Raw genomic sequence first — 14,814 nt, forward strand, 5'->3', positions numbered from 1 at the left:
TGGTACTGATAATCTATTAAAAATCTGAGTGTTAACTCAGGCATACTCATACTGACATTATGATGACCATTTAATGTGACATTGACCTCTACTGGCCTCAAAAAGCCATTACATTTGCATTATGTCTATGTACCCTGGATATGACACGTTTATGTCCTCAACATTTATCATGTGTTTTATATTTTCTCCTTGCAGTGTTCTTCTTCTTACAGTCTCCCCTTTACACTGAGGGTATTTCTGCCAACAACCTTTACAGCTTTGTGGGTGCTACAGCTCAATTTTGATTGGTAATGAATTAAAACCTGTGGTACTATATCTCAGGTTGCATAAGCTCTCTTCGGACTGCAAGTTCAGGGACTTTTAAAGGAAGTTGTCAGCAAATCTCTTATAACTCCCTGGGAGTTAAGGATTCTGTAAATGTATATATGAAATATGCAGAGTATGAAACCATGTGGCTGTCTGTTTTATTGGAATGATTCCAGTGCTACCATTAACTTGTGAAGGTTGAATTGGTGGCTTTATCTAAGTGTCAGGCCGTGAATGGAGCCAAATGGATTCACAATGTCATAAATGAAATTTTGCAGTGTAGAGAGTTTAGATGACCTAGTCGAAACTCATCTTGTGCAACTTGCAGTATTTTATTCTATATCACATCACATATATTTGTTGATTATTCTGATCAGAAAACTTGAGGCCAAAGATCATCTTCAGTCATCTTTATTATTATCATAATTATCAGTCTGAAAAATAAGGACAACATACAATACGGAGAGTTCACAGGGAAATTATACAAATATATTGAGATGTGTTGCTGGTTGTGTGACAGAAGGTTAAACTTTGATGTTATTTCCACTGTACATGAAGGAGATATGAAAACATACAGTAGCTGAGAGTAATTCCCACGTCTTATTCCCAACAGTGGGCTTCTTCTTAGTTGAGGTAAGGTAATGTTTAGTTCGTCAGAACTACAAAAGAATGAAGCAAAGTGTAATACAAAACTGCAAATAGCAACATTTGCCATTAACATATAGCTATCACTGATTTCAAACATGGCACAAAATGAAGATTGCTTTCCTTTTGGATTTCTATAAAACTATTAATATCACTCTTTATATGGGAAGGAAAGAAAGTTTGGAAACTATTTTTATTTATCTAAGTACACAAGCAATTAGAATAAAATAGTTTTTATTAAAATTTGACTAAAGTACATGACGTGATGTGATAATTTTTTGTTGTTGTAATCCATTAACCAGGTTTACATGCATAAGAGAAAGGCAAATGTTTGCTTGATTCATCCACAGAGAAACAAACCAGGGGAAGGAAATACTTTGTCCTTTCACTTCTGTCCATTAAAAGGGGGGCTGCCTTTCTGCTTTATTTTTAATCAAACAATCTCACATCAAGTTCCCTTTATGTTCCTTTTTGGACATCCTGGAATATTTCCAAGTGGACGGATCAGTAACATCGATGCCACTTGTAGAAGTACCGTCTTGTCTTGTTTGCATTTTCATGTGTCACTGTTAAGTTTTCCTCACAACACCAGTTCTTTACTGAGTGAAGGTTAGAAGAAGCTCTCCATCCATCCACCCTCCCATCCAAAAAGCTATGTAAGTTAACAGGCTTGTTTGATGAAAGTCTTGCAGTAATCCTACAGGGTTTGCAAAGGCATGTCTGGTGCCTTAGCTCCTACCTTCATGTCCTGTTGTACATTAGATTAGGACATTTCCCCTGGAGGTGCCATTGCTGCAGTTATTGTTGCCACCTCAACTTATGTACACGAAGGGAGAGCGTGTCTCCCACTCTATTTCACCTGAGTTCTTGTTTGCTGCTATGGCACATGGCCCTGCAGGAAGAAAGCAACCGAGGTGGGACAGGCACTTGCTGTGTTGTGCTGAAATGAATGGCTAAGTCGGGAGTGGAGTGTTGCAATACGATTGCTGAAGGAACTGGAGGGAGACATTCATTTCACAGGTGCAGAGTGGAGTCAGTGCTGGTTAGCATCCCATGCCTGGATGTGTGGGCCATGTCTGCGCCTTATGTGTCGAGGCGTTGTTTTCTCTTGGCTTTGTGTGCGTACAGAAAGTACATAGTGTGCCCGGTGGTGATGAATAATACAGAAATGATAACCAGGATGCCAAAGTGCTGTGGCTGTGGAGCGGAGATCACCATGATGAAGTGAAGCAGATCCATCAGGTAGTTCATAGAGCTCTGCACCCCATTTACCACACCCCTCTCTGACTCACAGATGTTCTCCTGAAGGAGCTGGGTCACCGTCAGGTCGAAGGACCAGAGACCTGTAACACAGATGTCACTGGGGTTTAAAAGTTGACCTGGCTATTAGCCAAAAGTCACAACAGCTGTGCATTTATTAAGCTCTTCACCCAACAATGTATATCTTGGGAACATTTAACTAGAGCCCTACCTATACTGGATTGTTTATCCTTTTACAGACATAGACATTTTTTATAAGGATCCCTAGAGTCCGATTATTAAATCCTGTAATTGTGTGGCATCCTGGTGGCTCACTGGGTATGCTGCATACCATATAGTGATATTGCAAACTACTGTTGATTATCAGTAAAAGGTTAAAATGCCCAAAAAGAAATGCTGTAATTGTCACCAATACATATAATAAGTGGGACACTTTATAGTTTTTTGACAGTCCTCTGTGGTCAATAGTATTTGTAATAGTGACACTTTATGAACTACCTTAAACATTTATTTGGCATTTTTGTACTGCAATTATTTATTGCCCAACATAGATAGCAATATAGTCATAATTAGCTAATATAGGCTGTTAGTATCCACCACACCAATGTATGGACAAAGCTCTACATTTGCCAGTCTTCCCATATAATATTGTACATAGATTCAATTTAAGTTTTGTTGTACAAAACAGTCACTTTTGGTTGTCCTACTCACCAATGCGTGCTGTGATGACCCCCAAGAACAGAAGGATAATGGAGATGTAAGAATCTGGCGCTGTGTCAGAGGGCACGTTGTCAAAGAGCACAGTATTGTTGGTCCAGTGGATGGAGGAGCGGTCGGGTAGCAGTGGCTGATTGCCACCTCCCCTCAGTGGATAAGTGTGTTTTTGCCTTTGGCTTGCCATCCCAAGCTCAGTGGAGGAGTTGGAGGTAATGTAGGGCATCAGCAAACTAAGATCCATAGGGCTGCCAGGGGCAAACACAGAGCACACACACAGCAGTAAGCAGCCAAGGTGGAGGCAGCTTGAGATGATGCCTGTGTTAACCAGACCATAGGTCTTCCTGAGTCTGGTGAACATCACAGTACCCATCAGCCCTGTGATCGCTGATACACCCATCAGCAGACTAAGGAGAGAGCCACTTATGCCCTGAGTGTAGGCATAGCCAGTGGTGATGCAGTCAAAGCCCAGCACTGTGGTGTAGAGGAAAGCCAGACCCATTCCCGCCAGGAAGACAGGTTGGCGATAGTAGGCTCTCCAGCCGTCCTTGCAGGTGCTCACCAGCCAGCGAAACCTCCGGAAACACAGTGGCAGGTTGGTGATTTCTTTGAGGTGCAGGCTTGTGTTGCAGTTACCTTCGGTCAGAGGTTGAGGTGGTGCAACATTACCTTCCCCTGATGAGAAAAAGGAATGTCATCCATCACTTCTGTTCAACAGTTTTAAAGGCCCACTTGGTATTCTGCACCTTTTCTGCTCCATCACATCCACATCATCTGTCAAGTACAGACCATCTACACTACATGAGTTGCAAATGTGTAACATATGGACAGTGGCAGTTAGGTGCTCTACATTAACTTAGGATTGTTTGATCAAATAATATATACTTCAGTAAAGCTTTGGAGCTTGATCATTTTCAGTCTATAATACCTTTAGTGCTTTTAATGTGACTGTTCACAACTATATAGTAGAGAATTAATGAATTTACAGCACTCATTAAGCCCCCCCCTGTTGAGAATGCCCCCAGGGTAATCACAACATTTTATAATTCAGCAAACACTTCCTGTCACAATCTGGAGAAGGAAAGGTCAAAAATTAAGTAGTATTCATTTTGTAGTGTTATTTTAACACATTTGTGTTCCAGGTTTAGTGTGAAGTGGTCTGTTTTTTTGTTGTTATTGTTTTTTAACCACTGTTTCCTTTAGCCATTTGAAAATCTTTTGGCACAAATCTCACTCCATCAGTGTCCTTTATGATGTGTCCTGCTCAGTCCTGCCATAGAAGAGTTCTTTTCAACATTTAAATCGAATTTCAAAGTTCAAATTTGAGTTGATTGAGCTTTTAGCACTTTCTCGCTGGCCCAGCTCGGAAATTAGCACCAGCCATCAGCCAAATGCTGGTAGAATAAGCAAGTGGTTGCTAGATTTGCTTCACTCACCAGTCAAAAAAACCCCAATGGTAATCTATTGAGGGGCTGGAAGATTTTGGAATCCACCAACCACGGTGGCAGGTGGACAAGAAAGGTAATCTCTAGCCCTGTTGCTAACCTTTGAAAAAGGAGCAGTTATGATTTAGGTGGCCATAGAAGCTGTGTGATTTTAATGTATACTGTGGTACACTATACTGAGCTAGCGTTGCCAGCACTGCATTATACCTGCAGTTAATAGTAAATACTGAATGTCATCTCTACATTGTTGACATGTTTTAGCCTACTGCACAGCTCAAAGTCTTGCTGTTATACTTCATTTTTATTTTCTTATATCTACAAGGTCACTCGGCATGTGTAGGACTCCATGATGCTCAACAGCCTTGATGTGCATTTTCAATAAATCTCAAAACATTTTAATGTTTAGGAAAACAGGGGAAGTCATAAATCTAAAACAAGAAAAAATGCATGGTCCATACCTTGTGACGGTCTCCTCTCCATCCTCTGCAGAAACACCTGATCCTCTTCCACCACTGGTGGTTTGACTGAAAGGGCAGGGACGATGCGGTACACTCGTGACAAGAAGAAGAACTCCACAATGAGAGACACAAGGTTCCAGCCCAGGATGAAGCCACAGCCAACTACATTGGAGGCCAGGGTCATGACCTGTCCCACTGCTAGTGGGGCCAGGATGTTAGTCACCTGATCTATCCGCCTCATGGTTGCATTCATTCCTTTTGTTAGGATCAAAGACACAGAGGTCAATGTGCTTCCACTGGAGGACTGTCAGCAAGAGCAGAAAACGGACCAATACCTGATATTCTCTGTATTCAAGCATATATCGTGTACAACCAGGGATGCGTGACAAACGTGGCATGCAAACAAATATGTGCATTAACAGAGAATGAATTCCCTTACCAGCTAGGTGACCCCGGTTGTAGCCTGTGATAACCACAATCCAGTCCCTCTGAATGGCAATGGTCAGTGCTGTGCTTGCAAGGTTTGCCACATCTGCCAGGACGATCACCACCGTATAACAAACCACCTTGTGTAAGTTTTGCGATGCAACATGTTACTATGACAGCACAGAGTAGCCACAAGCTCAGAAGCAGAGACAACAGAGACATAGGACAGAGGGAACAACAGCAGCAGTAACACCTCTGTGTTATAATCATGGTGAGTACTCTGTTTGCACATCAACATGGTATCAAGTTATTAAATGTAATTGTTAGTCAGGCAGGTGTGTATGTGTCTACTCACAGTAAGCCATCCATCCCAGATCTGTTCAATCCTTTGCTTATATGAGAACACCAACATGAGCACAATGCTACATATTGTCACTGAGATGTTCTGAATGAAAAGAGATGCATGTGCAACTAAAAGAGAGGACGAATAAACAGTTTCAGAGTCTTAGCATAGATGATATGTTCTGTAGAAACTGAATGCTAGCCTTAACAAATGTGAGCCTTGTGCCTGAAGACCTGCTGGTATCGAGTCTCGCTATCAAATCAGACAATGATTTACACTTGAGACATCGGGTGAATGTAATTTACCACCCGGTGAGATAGGAAACCAGCAGAGATCTGGGCCCAAGATTAGGATCCACTGATCTGTATCTCTGTTCTATTATATACTGCATGCTAAAATTGTCAAATGGGTGTGAAATTATTGCGTACCTTTATTCCTGGGATTGCGATCAACCCAGTCTCCAATCAAAGCCCCTAGCAGGAGCACTGACCCAGCCACTACCAACCCAAACACCGCAGTCAACAGCAGGTTACGGCCATACAGCTCAATCAGGAACACAGAAATTGCAAAGTGCCACATGCGGTCGCCCTGTTTAAAACAACATGAAGGGGCATCGTTATGTTTTGCAAAGTGCTGCCTGTATGCTGTCACTCAGTTTTCAGTGGATAGACTACCTTGCACTATTTAAATTTGGATGTCTTATCTATTTCTCCAGGAATCTGTCTCTTCAGGAAATGATTCTTACCCACATTGACAACGCTCCACTGACATAGATGAGAAACTTGGGACCCTTGAGGTAGATAAGAGCTGAGCCTTACAAGGAAATGTATGGAAATTGAATAAGCACACATTATATAACCTACAAACACACAAATTTGCACAAATTCAAGTTGGATTTAAAGCTGAGTTCACCTGGTATACTTCTAGCTCTGTGAGCTCTCGCATCCCTGATGTCGTCAGACTCAAACTCAACCACAACCCCGCCACACTGGGGGGCATCTGCTCGCTGGGACATTGCCTAGTGTAGGATCATAGGTCAGAAAGCTGTTGAACTTGTCGCACTCTTGTCCCATTGTTGTTGTTGATAGTACAGTGTTTCATTACTGTAGGTTACAGCATCACTTGGAGGCTTTGAGGGACATCAAGGTCACTTTGTTGTTGATGACTACAAGACCAGGCCAATTATAAGATCATTGGTTATTTACTCATTAGCATACTAGAAAGCATTTCAATAAACAGAACATAAAAAATCAAAAGGTGGCGATATTTTTGTCACTTATTAAATACACAATTTACTTTTCCTAGCAAGCAATTTCATGCAACAAAAGTCAGAATAGCATGTCCTTTTGAACTCAGTAAACTGTCGTAACCTCTTAGGCGGGTTTGCTACACTGTTATTATCATTAAGTATGTCTGATTTCCTTCACATCACTCACTTAAAATTGTTTTTCAAATATACAAGAGGCATAGATAATGACTACCACTGGTCAATAAGTCAAGTCGTTAATCAGAAAAAAAAAACAAACAGAAAGCATGTCAAGCTATAAGACATTGCGAAAGCATTAGCATGACATCTTGCATAGCTCTATATGTGCAGTCTTTAACCGGCAATTATTAAAACACCCAAACGTCACTGCAGGCTCAAACGTCACCTTTGTTCTGATGTTAGACTCAATCCTTGCTGTTGTTCCTCGACGATGTATCTTGTGCCATGTATCCTACATTGGGATGCTAGTCTTTCCTGAGAGCTGGAATTCAAGCTGTAGTAGTTTGAAAGGCTTAATAACATCACAGTGTTCAAGTGCACTATTGTATGAAAGTGCCAGAAAAGCAGAACAGGCAGAGGGACAACAAAGGCAGCCAGCATATTCCAAAGCACGTGACGCCGGGGGGACAATATCACTGTCCACCCACACCACAAAAAAGGACAACTGTGTAACTCGTATGGCTCTAAAATACACACATGCACATGGTCAGTGAGCACATGCATGCACCCTCACCCTCACGCACACAAGCACAGTCCTACTGCTCTCATACACCCACACGCACTGTTGACATGCAAAAAAAAAGTTACATAAAGGACACATCGTGCAACACTACATCACTCTTGACAGTTGCAGGTGACAGGGGGTGGAAAGCAGATAACTATATTATGTCACAAAACAAAAACTGTTCTCCAGACAAATTAGACTGGGATTTACAAGATTATGCATAATATAAATAAAATGACGACGATGACAATGTTAACAGAACATACACACACAACATTGCTATAGCTAATGTGGCGTTTGCTTGTACACATTTGCACCCAATATCATTGGGAATTTAATTTTTTTATTTTTTGAGAATTAATATTGTGCTTATCCCAAACCATTCAGAAAGGTTATCCATCACTCTCCCTTTGTTCCCATTCAAAACATCAACACAGGAAATTAACTGCTGTCTTCCTTTAATCAAATATTAACACAAACCTGATACTCAGTTCCAGCCTTTAGTATTCTGTTGTTATTATATTTCTGAGGGATATTGTCCGGCATCGATTTGATCTGGTGGACGGTGTTTGCATTTCCTTCACCAATATAAATACACTTGTGTAAATTAAGAAAAAAATGTTTTAATTTAGCAAATATACTGAAATTACAGCTGCTACTGCCAATGTGTTGTTCTAGTGATCATGTCATTCACTGTAACTGATGTAATTAGGATCCTGTAATACCACATTATACAAAAGATAGAAAACAGTATGAAAATCCAGATTATTAAATTACAAAATATTTCACATTCACTTCTTGTAGTCCACCAATCACATAAAGCAGCTTCCCTTTACAATTCTCCATTACAGAATTCATTTGCATATGGATTTTGGTTGTGTCTGTTCATGATGTACTTCTTCAGGAAGCCAATGAATTTGTAGAGAGCCACAAGGGGAATGGACACAACAGGGAGGACAGATAAGAGCACGCAGATAGCATAAACCCATTCAGGATAGTGCTGCACATCAGCGAGGGGGAAGTGCACCTGTGGGGGTAATTGAGTGGAAAGTCAATGTTTTTTTTTTCATCATGTGCCAGATTTAACAAATTCTACAGAGCGATGTTGTAGAACAACCGTAAAATCTTTCTTACGTAATCTGGGTTCCAAGCATTGTATGTTGGTCGTTTTTCAGCCTCAACTACAACGTATGCCAAAAAAACCACAAGAAGCATGAAGGGACTGATAAAGCGCCAGGTGGCCTGCCAGTAGATGTTTGGTCTCCGACCTGTCATCCATTCAATGTCGTCATTGAACCTGTGGGCAAATGGAAACCCTTTGTGAAATCATTCAAATATGTTTTATGTTGCAAGTATAATGATGGCATGAATCACAGTGTCACCTGTTTATTCCATAGATGTATACCACACTGATGATCTCAAAGAAGGCTATGATGAGCAGAGGCATGGATCCCACGTAGCTGTTGAAAATCCCCAGCCAGTAGTTCCCAGAGCCCAACGTAAAGATGAGGGCCGCAGTAAAGGAGGTGAGGCATATTAACCCTTTAATCGAAAAAAAGGAAAATAGGAAATTGATTTTGTTTAATGCTATGGTAATTAATGAGCTAGATTCACTGGTGCGAAAACCATTAGACAGTCTACCTGTGCAAAAGTCATTTGAAAGACCATGTATATCTGAAAGAAAAGAATGTTGGCATGCTGCAAGAACATGCATTTTGACATAGCAGATGTTCCAGCAGATGTTCATGTTTTTCACACGTTAACACTTCATTTGGATTTTCACCTTGAATACTCATGACGCAACTTGTTTCACACATGAAGACAGAATTTTACATGGAAATAAATTTACACAGGACTTGTGAAATTACAGTATCCAAAAGACACATTTACTTTAAATCAGCATGAGTTTTTTTTACACGACTTTGTTTAAGTGTCATAATCACTGTAATGTATAGGAAGTAATAGATATTTTGCACCTAACCTTGTAAGGGGTTTTTGTAAGATCGTATTAAAATACAAAGTCGTGTTTTCTGTGCCTCAAATGCCACAATTGCACAAACCATGAGAGCATATCAGATCTTTCCATTTACCTGTGAAAATTTCCTTCGGAATCCAGGATGGAATCACATGCAGGTCCAGCAGAGGAGTAAGGACCCCCTCTAGATTTCCAAACATGGAGGACAGGCCCAGGCTGAAGAGCATGATGAAGAAGAGCACTGACCACACCTGAGAGCCTGGCATTTTGATCACCGCCTCAGTGAACACAATGAAGGCCAGTCCGGTTCCAGAGGCACTCTACAGGTAGGATGTGATATGTGATCTCATACAGAACCACTACATAAAACTTAATGGAGAAAAGTGTTTAATAGTATCAGATGTACTGTACCTGGTCCAGGAAAGTCTGCAGGTTGCAGGTCTTTAGATTGAGGCTTTCGACCTCTGAGGGATTGGTCATGTTGAGATAATTTAACCAGTCATCATAGTTTTCAAGAGTTATGTTTTCATCCCCGATGTTGAATGAATTTGTCAGTGTTAGTATGTTCCTAAAATCAACAAGAAATTACATTAGTTAACACTACTATTACAAGCATGCTGCTAGTAATTATAACTCGGGCTAAATGTCTGATAATTAACTGAGAAAATAGAAAATGTGGGTTTTTTGAATAGATAAATAATTTCTCTTACAGTATTGAAAGTGGGACTTTTAACTTATATTGGAGTGGTTGTATGGTCACAGCAGTCACATTGCTTTGGGGCCTGACCACTTGTAATTACATAATCGGCAGTTGCATATCTAATAATAATGCTGCATAATTATCACGCTGAATATACTGTTCTATGACACACCATAATTATCTTTATGGTACATACCAATTTCGGCAATCATTGTAGTTTTCATTCGCTTTAAATCCAAGAATGGCAAAAATAGGAATCGATGCATATAATGATGTAAAACTGTTCACTAATCCAACAATTAGGGCGTCTCTCTCACAGTTATTCCTGCAAAGATAAAATATTGTTTCATTTCATTTATTTTTATTTTGTACATTATACTCTCGTGAATTAAAACATGTTCATAAAGTTCTTACTTCTGAGGATTGTAACTGGAAAAAGCAATAAGTCCTCCAAAGGCCAAAGACAAAGAGAAAAAGATCTGAGTAGCAGCATCCAGCCAGACCTTTGGGTTTTTCAGGGTTTCCCACTGTGATGAACATATTTAACGTTTGTTAGTTTGAGATCAGATTTTACTCATGAAATTATGTCATATTTTAAAACAAATGACAAGCTTACATTTGGGGTGAAGAGATATACTAAGCCATCTGCGGCTCCAGACAGAGTCAAGGATCGCACCAAGAAGATGGTCAAAACGAGATACGGAAAGGTGGCCGTGATGTAAATAGCCTGTTGGAAAAAGTGTTGATACTGATAAGATATTTTATATTCACATCAAGCAGAATTTGAGATGTCTTAAACCCTTTGTAACACTCCCATGTAACTGAAACTGTAATGTGCTGGTGGTTTTGTAATGCTGTTGTTCAAAGCCTCAAAAGTTAAATTTTTGAGCCCTTGTTACCGTCACATGTTAAGATAATAAACAACAATCTTCCATCCATCACCATTATCACCTTTGATGCAACCTCTACCGGGATGCTTACTTGTGAAACATCATCATTGGTGAGCTTGCTTTTGCTGAAGTTATTGTCCTGGGTTCAAAGATTAGTGCCTGCCACTTGCAAAATTAAAAATCTACACAGGCGAACAAAATAAATGAGGTCAGCCATCATTGGAGGGGTGTTGAAATAAGCCTGTTTCACTATGTCATCGTTATACCACAATAGTTGATTGAACACATTTTGCTTTTGCATTAGGTGCAATGCATGACTAATAATTGTATCGCAATGCTTTAATTGACCCTTGGTGTCCACTGTTGCTATGGTAATGCTTACTTTATCTAGTTTACCCCTGGTACTGGTTGGGTACCACAGAGGAGAATTCTGTGTGAACCGAGAGATTCTGCAAATATGTGGCACATTGCCAGAGCAGATCAATTTTAAAGGAGGAATGAAGAGCATGGTGGCAGTACGGTTAATACAAACTTTGCAAAGAAATGGTGCCTCACAGATAAGCGGATGAGGAGAGATTTTTTTTTTTTTTTTTTTTTTTACGACAGCAAGACCAATACAATGAGCTGCAGCATTTTTATACAGATATATGTCCAGTTGAAAAATATTTGGGCCGGTGTATCTTTTTCACTTTACCAGCCATTGGCAGATATACCAAGAAGTTGATTTTGGACCCTGTTATTGACATTCTGCTGTTCTGGAGACAGCAGGGTTTTCTAGCTGTTAAATTTAGATTTGTGACTTGTATGAGTGGGGAATTTCTGCCAGTGATGAAAGCTGAGACCAGAATTTAATTTAAGTCGGAGGGATCTGCAGTGGAGTGCACTTCTCTCTTCCAGCCTTACATGACTGAAGCTGGTGAGGCAGCTGTACTCTAGTTGCACAGCCTTATTTTATATTCATGTGCCTTTGCTCATGTGAATAAGTATGAGGAAAGCCAGTGTTACTGTAATGGTTACAACATTTTGCCATTCATTGCTGGTGTCTGGGCCAGACAGCATAAAAATAGATAACGCAATAAAATCTGTTTTATCATTACATCAGGCGAGTGAATTACCTTTCCAATAGTCTCAATTCCACGAATGAAGCAGATGTACACGAGGCACCAGGCAGATGCAAGACACAGCACAAGCCACCACTGTAGGGACCCGCTGGTCTCGATGTTGGGTGTGATGTTCAGTGTTTCACGATACCAAAAATAGTTCACTGGTGAGCTCTTTTCACATTCACTTATATAGCCTGTATCAAAGACATTATTCATGTAATGATTAATTTATGGGACCGTCTGTCTTTGACTTTGGTTATTATTCAACATTTATTGTTAATTTATATTATAATGATGTAAAATCACCAGTATGATTCAAGTTTAATGGGCAGTCCCTCCACGGAAGTGGACTTTGAAAGGAGTGGAAGAAGTACCAGAGGATCCAGGCCAAGATCATGTTGTAGAACAGACCAACTAGGAAGGATACTGCCAAGGAAGCCACACCTGTGTATACACAATAACAACATTCACTAAGAAATCTATATTATCAATAGCAGTGACGTGAAGTAATCATGCAGACGTTTTACACAGCTCTATGTTGTAAAGTACACCCCCCTTTTTTTGATCTTACTTTCCTGAGTAAAGTTCATAGATATCAAACCTTCTCACCTAAACCTCCCAGATAAGGGGAGATTGAGTTCCACACACCAACACTGCCCATGCGGAGCCGCTGTCCGATGGCCAGTTCCATGTGTAGTAGAGGAAGTCCCTCAAACACCAAGGCAATGCAGTAAGGAATCAGAAATGCCCCTTGAAATAAAGCAGATTTATAAGTGATAATTAAGGCCAAAGTTATTGTGATAACTGACAATTAAACCATATACATGAGAATTTCAATGAGCAATTGGCCTTACCCTTAAAATAAACTTTGGCAATGCCTTTATGGTTGAAGGTCATTTAGTTTCTGATTACTGGACATTTTATAATCAACAAGCAAACCTTTATCACATTTACTCATGCCGGGAATAAATCTTAACACCAGAAGTACAATTGTGTAACTGTTTTCTCATCACTAGACTGTATTACAGTATATTTTGCGCACCACTGTGGAGTAGTGAAAACATTTAGTCCCACTATTTAACCAGTTCCTAAAGCCTAAGTTTGTATAGTCGGAATTGTCTGTTGTAGATTAATCACAACTATGAAAAAAGGAAACAAATGTGCTGAAGTCACATAATCACTGAAGTTCTATCGCTCCCTGAATCATTGGTGAGAGCCAAGAAACATATTATAATCTCTCTGGTCTGACATGTTTCAGTCAGTGGAAAAATAAACATGCAGACTGAAGGGAGAAAAAGCAAAAACAAGAAACAAATTCACTAATTAAAGACATGTTGTCAGTTCCATGAAAAGTTTTTAAAGTATATGTTTAAATTTTAGTCCTTTTTAGCATTATATTTAATTAACAGTACATTGCAGGTGTGCACAATAAGAAGTAATTGGAAGTACGCTATTAATCAATATGATTAGCAAGTTTGTCTTGAAAAGTTGTATAATCCAAGTCATATTCTTTCTGAGTCATCAGTCAGAAACATCACTTGTGTGCTGGAAAAAGCAAGATAATTATGGCATGAAAATCATATCTGCATCACATCTGCAACCATGTCTCAGTCACGCCACACATAATATAGAGAGTAAGATAGTCATGTTTATATAAAAGCTAAAGTGAAAACTCTAAATTCTAATATAAAAAACAATGTGTAACTGTTTTGCTATTGTGCTATTTTGCAGTAGAACTATTGTCTGTATTGTATTTTTATATGTGCGTCTGATTGTATAGTGGGAACACATTAAAAAAACAATTATCATGGAGAGGAAGGTTATAATTTACACAAATCATTTCCAAGAAATGTTTTTAGGTGTTTTTATAACTTGAATGAAAATGATTGAATAAAGAAATAATTCCATTTTTAATGACAGAGCAGTTTAAACAGTTTCTCATTTTGTAGAGAGCGTTTGGATTACTGAATGCAAAATGTTTCTTGTCACAGAAAACTAACCGCTCAGTATGTCCAGCTTTACTTTTTGTGTTAACATCACAAAGGTAAATGCAATGCTCTTACCTCCACCATAGATTTGACACAAATATGGAAATCTCCACACATTACCAAGTCCCACAGCAAAACCTATGCAGGTTAGCAAATATTGAACTTTGTTGTCCCATTTTGGTCTTTCGGTGATCTCTTTAGGTCCATCATCCTGCTTCTGCTCTGCACTCCCTCCTGCTATCTCCATCACTTGTTGGTCCTTTTCACTATTTCAGTATTTTATGAGACAATTTTTTTTTTTGCCTGACTTGTCCGCTCTATCTAAAGAGAAAGAGAGGACCTGGTGACTTGTTACCTTTTTGTATCAGGAGACGAAGGGGCGACATTTGCTTTATCAGCCTTATTTTTCTTGTTGGCTCTTATGACTGTGGGAACAATGTGGTGTGTTTGTTTAATAAAAAGCCCTTGTGTAAAGCAGCATGATATGATGTTGAGAACAGAGGCGATAACGGTTGATTGTAATACAAAGCAGCATGAATAAGGAACCTGGGGAATAAAACTGTGATTGTA

General features: G+C 39.6%; 2 protein-coding genes across 2 annotated transcripts; both read right to left on the reverse strand.

Moving 5' to 3' along the window:
* Window positions 1–785: 785 nt before the first annotated feature.
* si:ch211-254p10.2 (solute carrier family 40 member 1) lies at window positions 786–7,780 on the reverse strand. The gene is made up of 8 exons (XM_049583917.1): window positions 6,510–7,780; window positions 6,343–6,410; window positions 6,026–6,185; window positions 5,610–5,725; window positions 5,268–5,394; window positions 4,829–5,083; window positions 2,923–3,600; window positions 786–2,294 (listed from the first exon to the last, which is right to left on the reverse strand). The coding sequence occupies exons 1-8, from the start codon at window positions 6,610–6,612 to the stop codon at window positions 2,035–2,037; spliced, it is 1,767 nt and encodes a 588-aa protein (XP_049439874.1). The 5' UTR covers window positions 6,613–7,780; the 3' UTR covers window positions 786–2,034.
* Window positions 7,781–8,074: 294 nt separating this feature from the next.
* On the reverse strand, window positions 8,075–14,521 carry LOC125893203 (sodium-dependent neutral amino acid transporter B(0)AT3-like). The gene is made up of 12 exons (XM_049583757.1): window positions 14,320–14,521; window positions 12,866–13,006; window positions 12,563–12,700; window positions 12,269–12,450; window positions 10,880–10,990; window positions 10,678–10,790; window positions 10,460–10,588; window positions 9,975–10,131; window positions 9,679–9,883; window positions 8,971–9,130; window positions 8,723–8,885; window positions 8,075–8,615 (listed from the first exon to the last, which is right to left on the reverse strand). The coding sequence occupies exons 1-12, from the start codon at window positions 14,489–14,491 to the stop codon at window positions 8,421–8,423; spliced, it is 1,866 nt and encodes a 621-aa protein (XP_049439714.1). The 5' UTR covers window positions 14,492–14,521; the 3' UTR covers window positions 8,075–8,420.
* Window positions 14,522–14,814: the final 293 nt, after the last annotated feature.

This window comes from Epinephelus fuscoguttatus, linkage group LG8 (assembly GCF_011397635.1).
Source record: "Epinephelus fuscoguttatus linkage group LG8, E.fuscoguttatus.final_Chr_v1".
Classification (NCBI taxonomy): Eukaryota; Metazoa; Chordata; class Actinopteri; order Perciformes; family Serranidae; genus Epinephelus; species Epinephelus fuscoguttatus.

What these genes read in the sequence shown, in the direction of transcription:
- LOC125893203 (XM_049583757.1), bottom strand. Translation starts at nt 14,491, where the DNA reads ATGGAGATAGCAGGAGGGAGTGCAGAGCAGAAGCAGGATGATGGACCT. An exon ending in CCCTTATCTGGGAGGTTTAG is followed by an intron (nt 12,701 to 12,865) that starts GTGAGAAGGTTT and finishes GTGTATACACAG; the next exon opens with GTGTGGCTTCCTTGGCAGTA. An exon ending in TACATCTATGGAATAAACAG is followed by an intron (nt 8,886 to 8,970) that starts GTGACACTGTGA and finishes ATTTGCCCACAG; the next exon opens with GTTCAATGACGACATTGAAT.
- si:ch211-254p10.2 (XM_049583917.1), bottom strand. Translation starts at nt 6,612, where the DNA reads ATGTCCCAGCGAGCAGATGCCCCCCAGTGTGGCGGGGTTGTGGTTGAG. An exon ending in TCTGGGATGGATGGCTTACT is followed by an intron (nt 5,395 to 5,609) that starts GTGAGTAGACAC and finishes AACTTACACAAG; the next exon opens with GTGGTTTGTTATACGGTGGT. An exon ending in CAACCGGGGTCACCTAGCTG is followed by an intron (nt 5,084 to 5,267) that starts GTAAGGGAATTC and finishes TCCTAACAAAAG; the next exon opens with GAATGAATGCAACCATGAGG.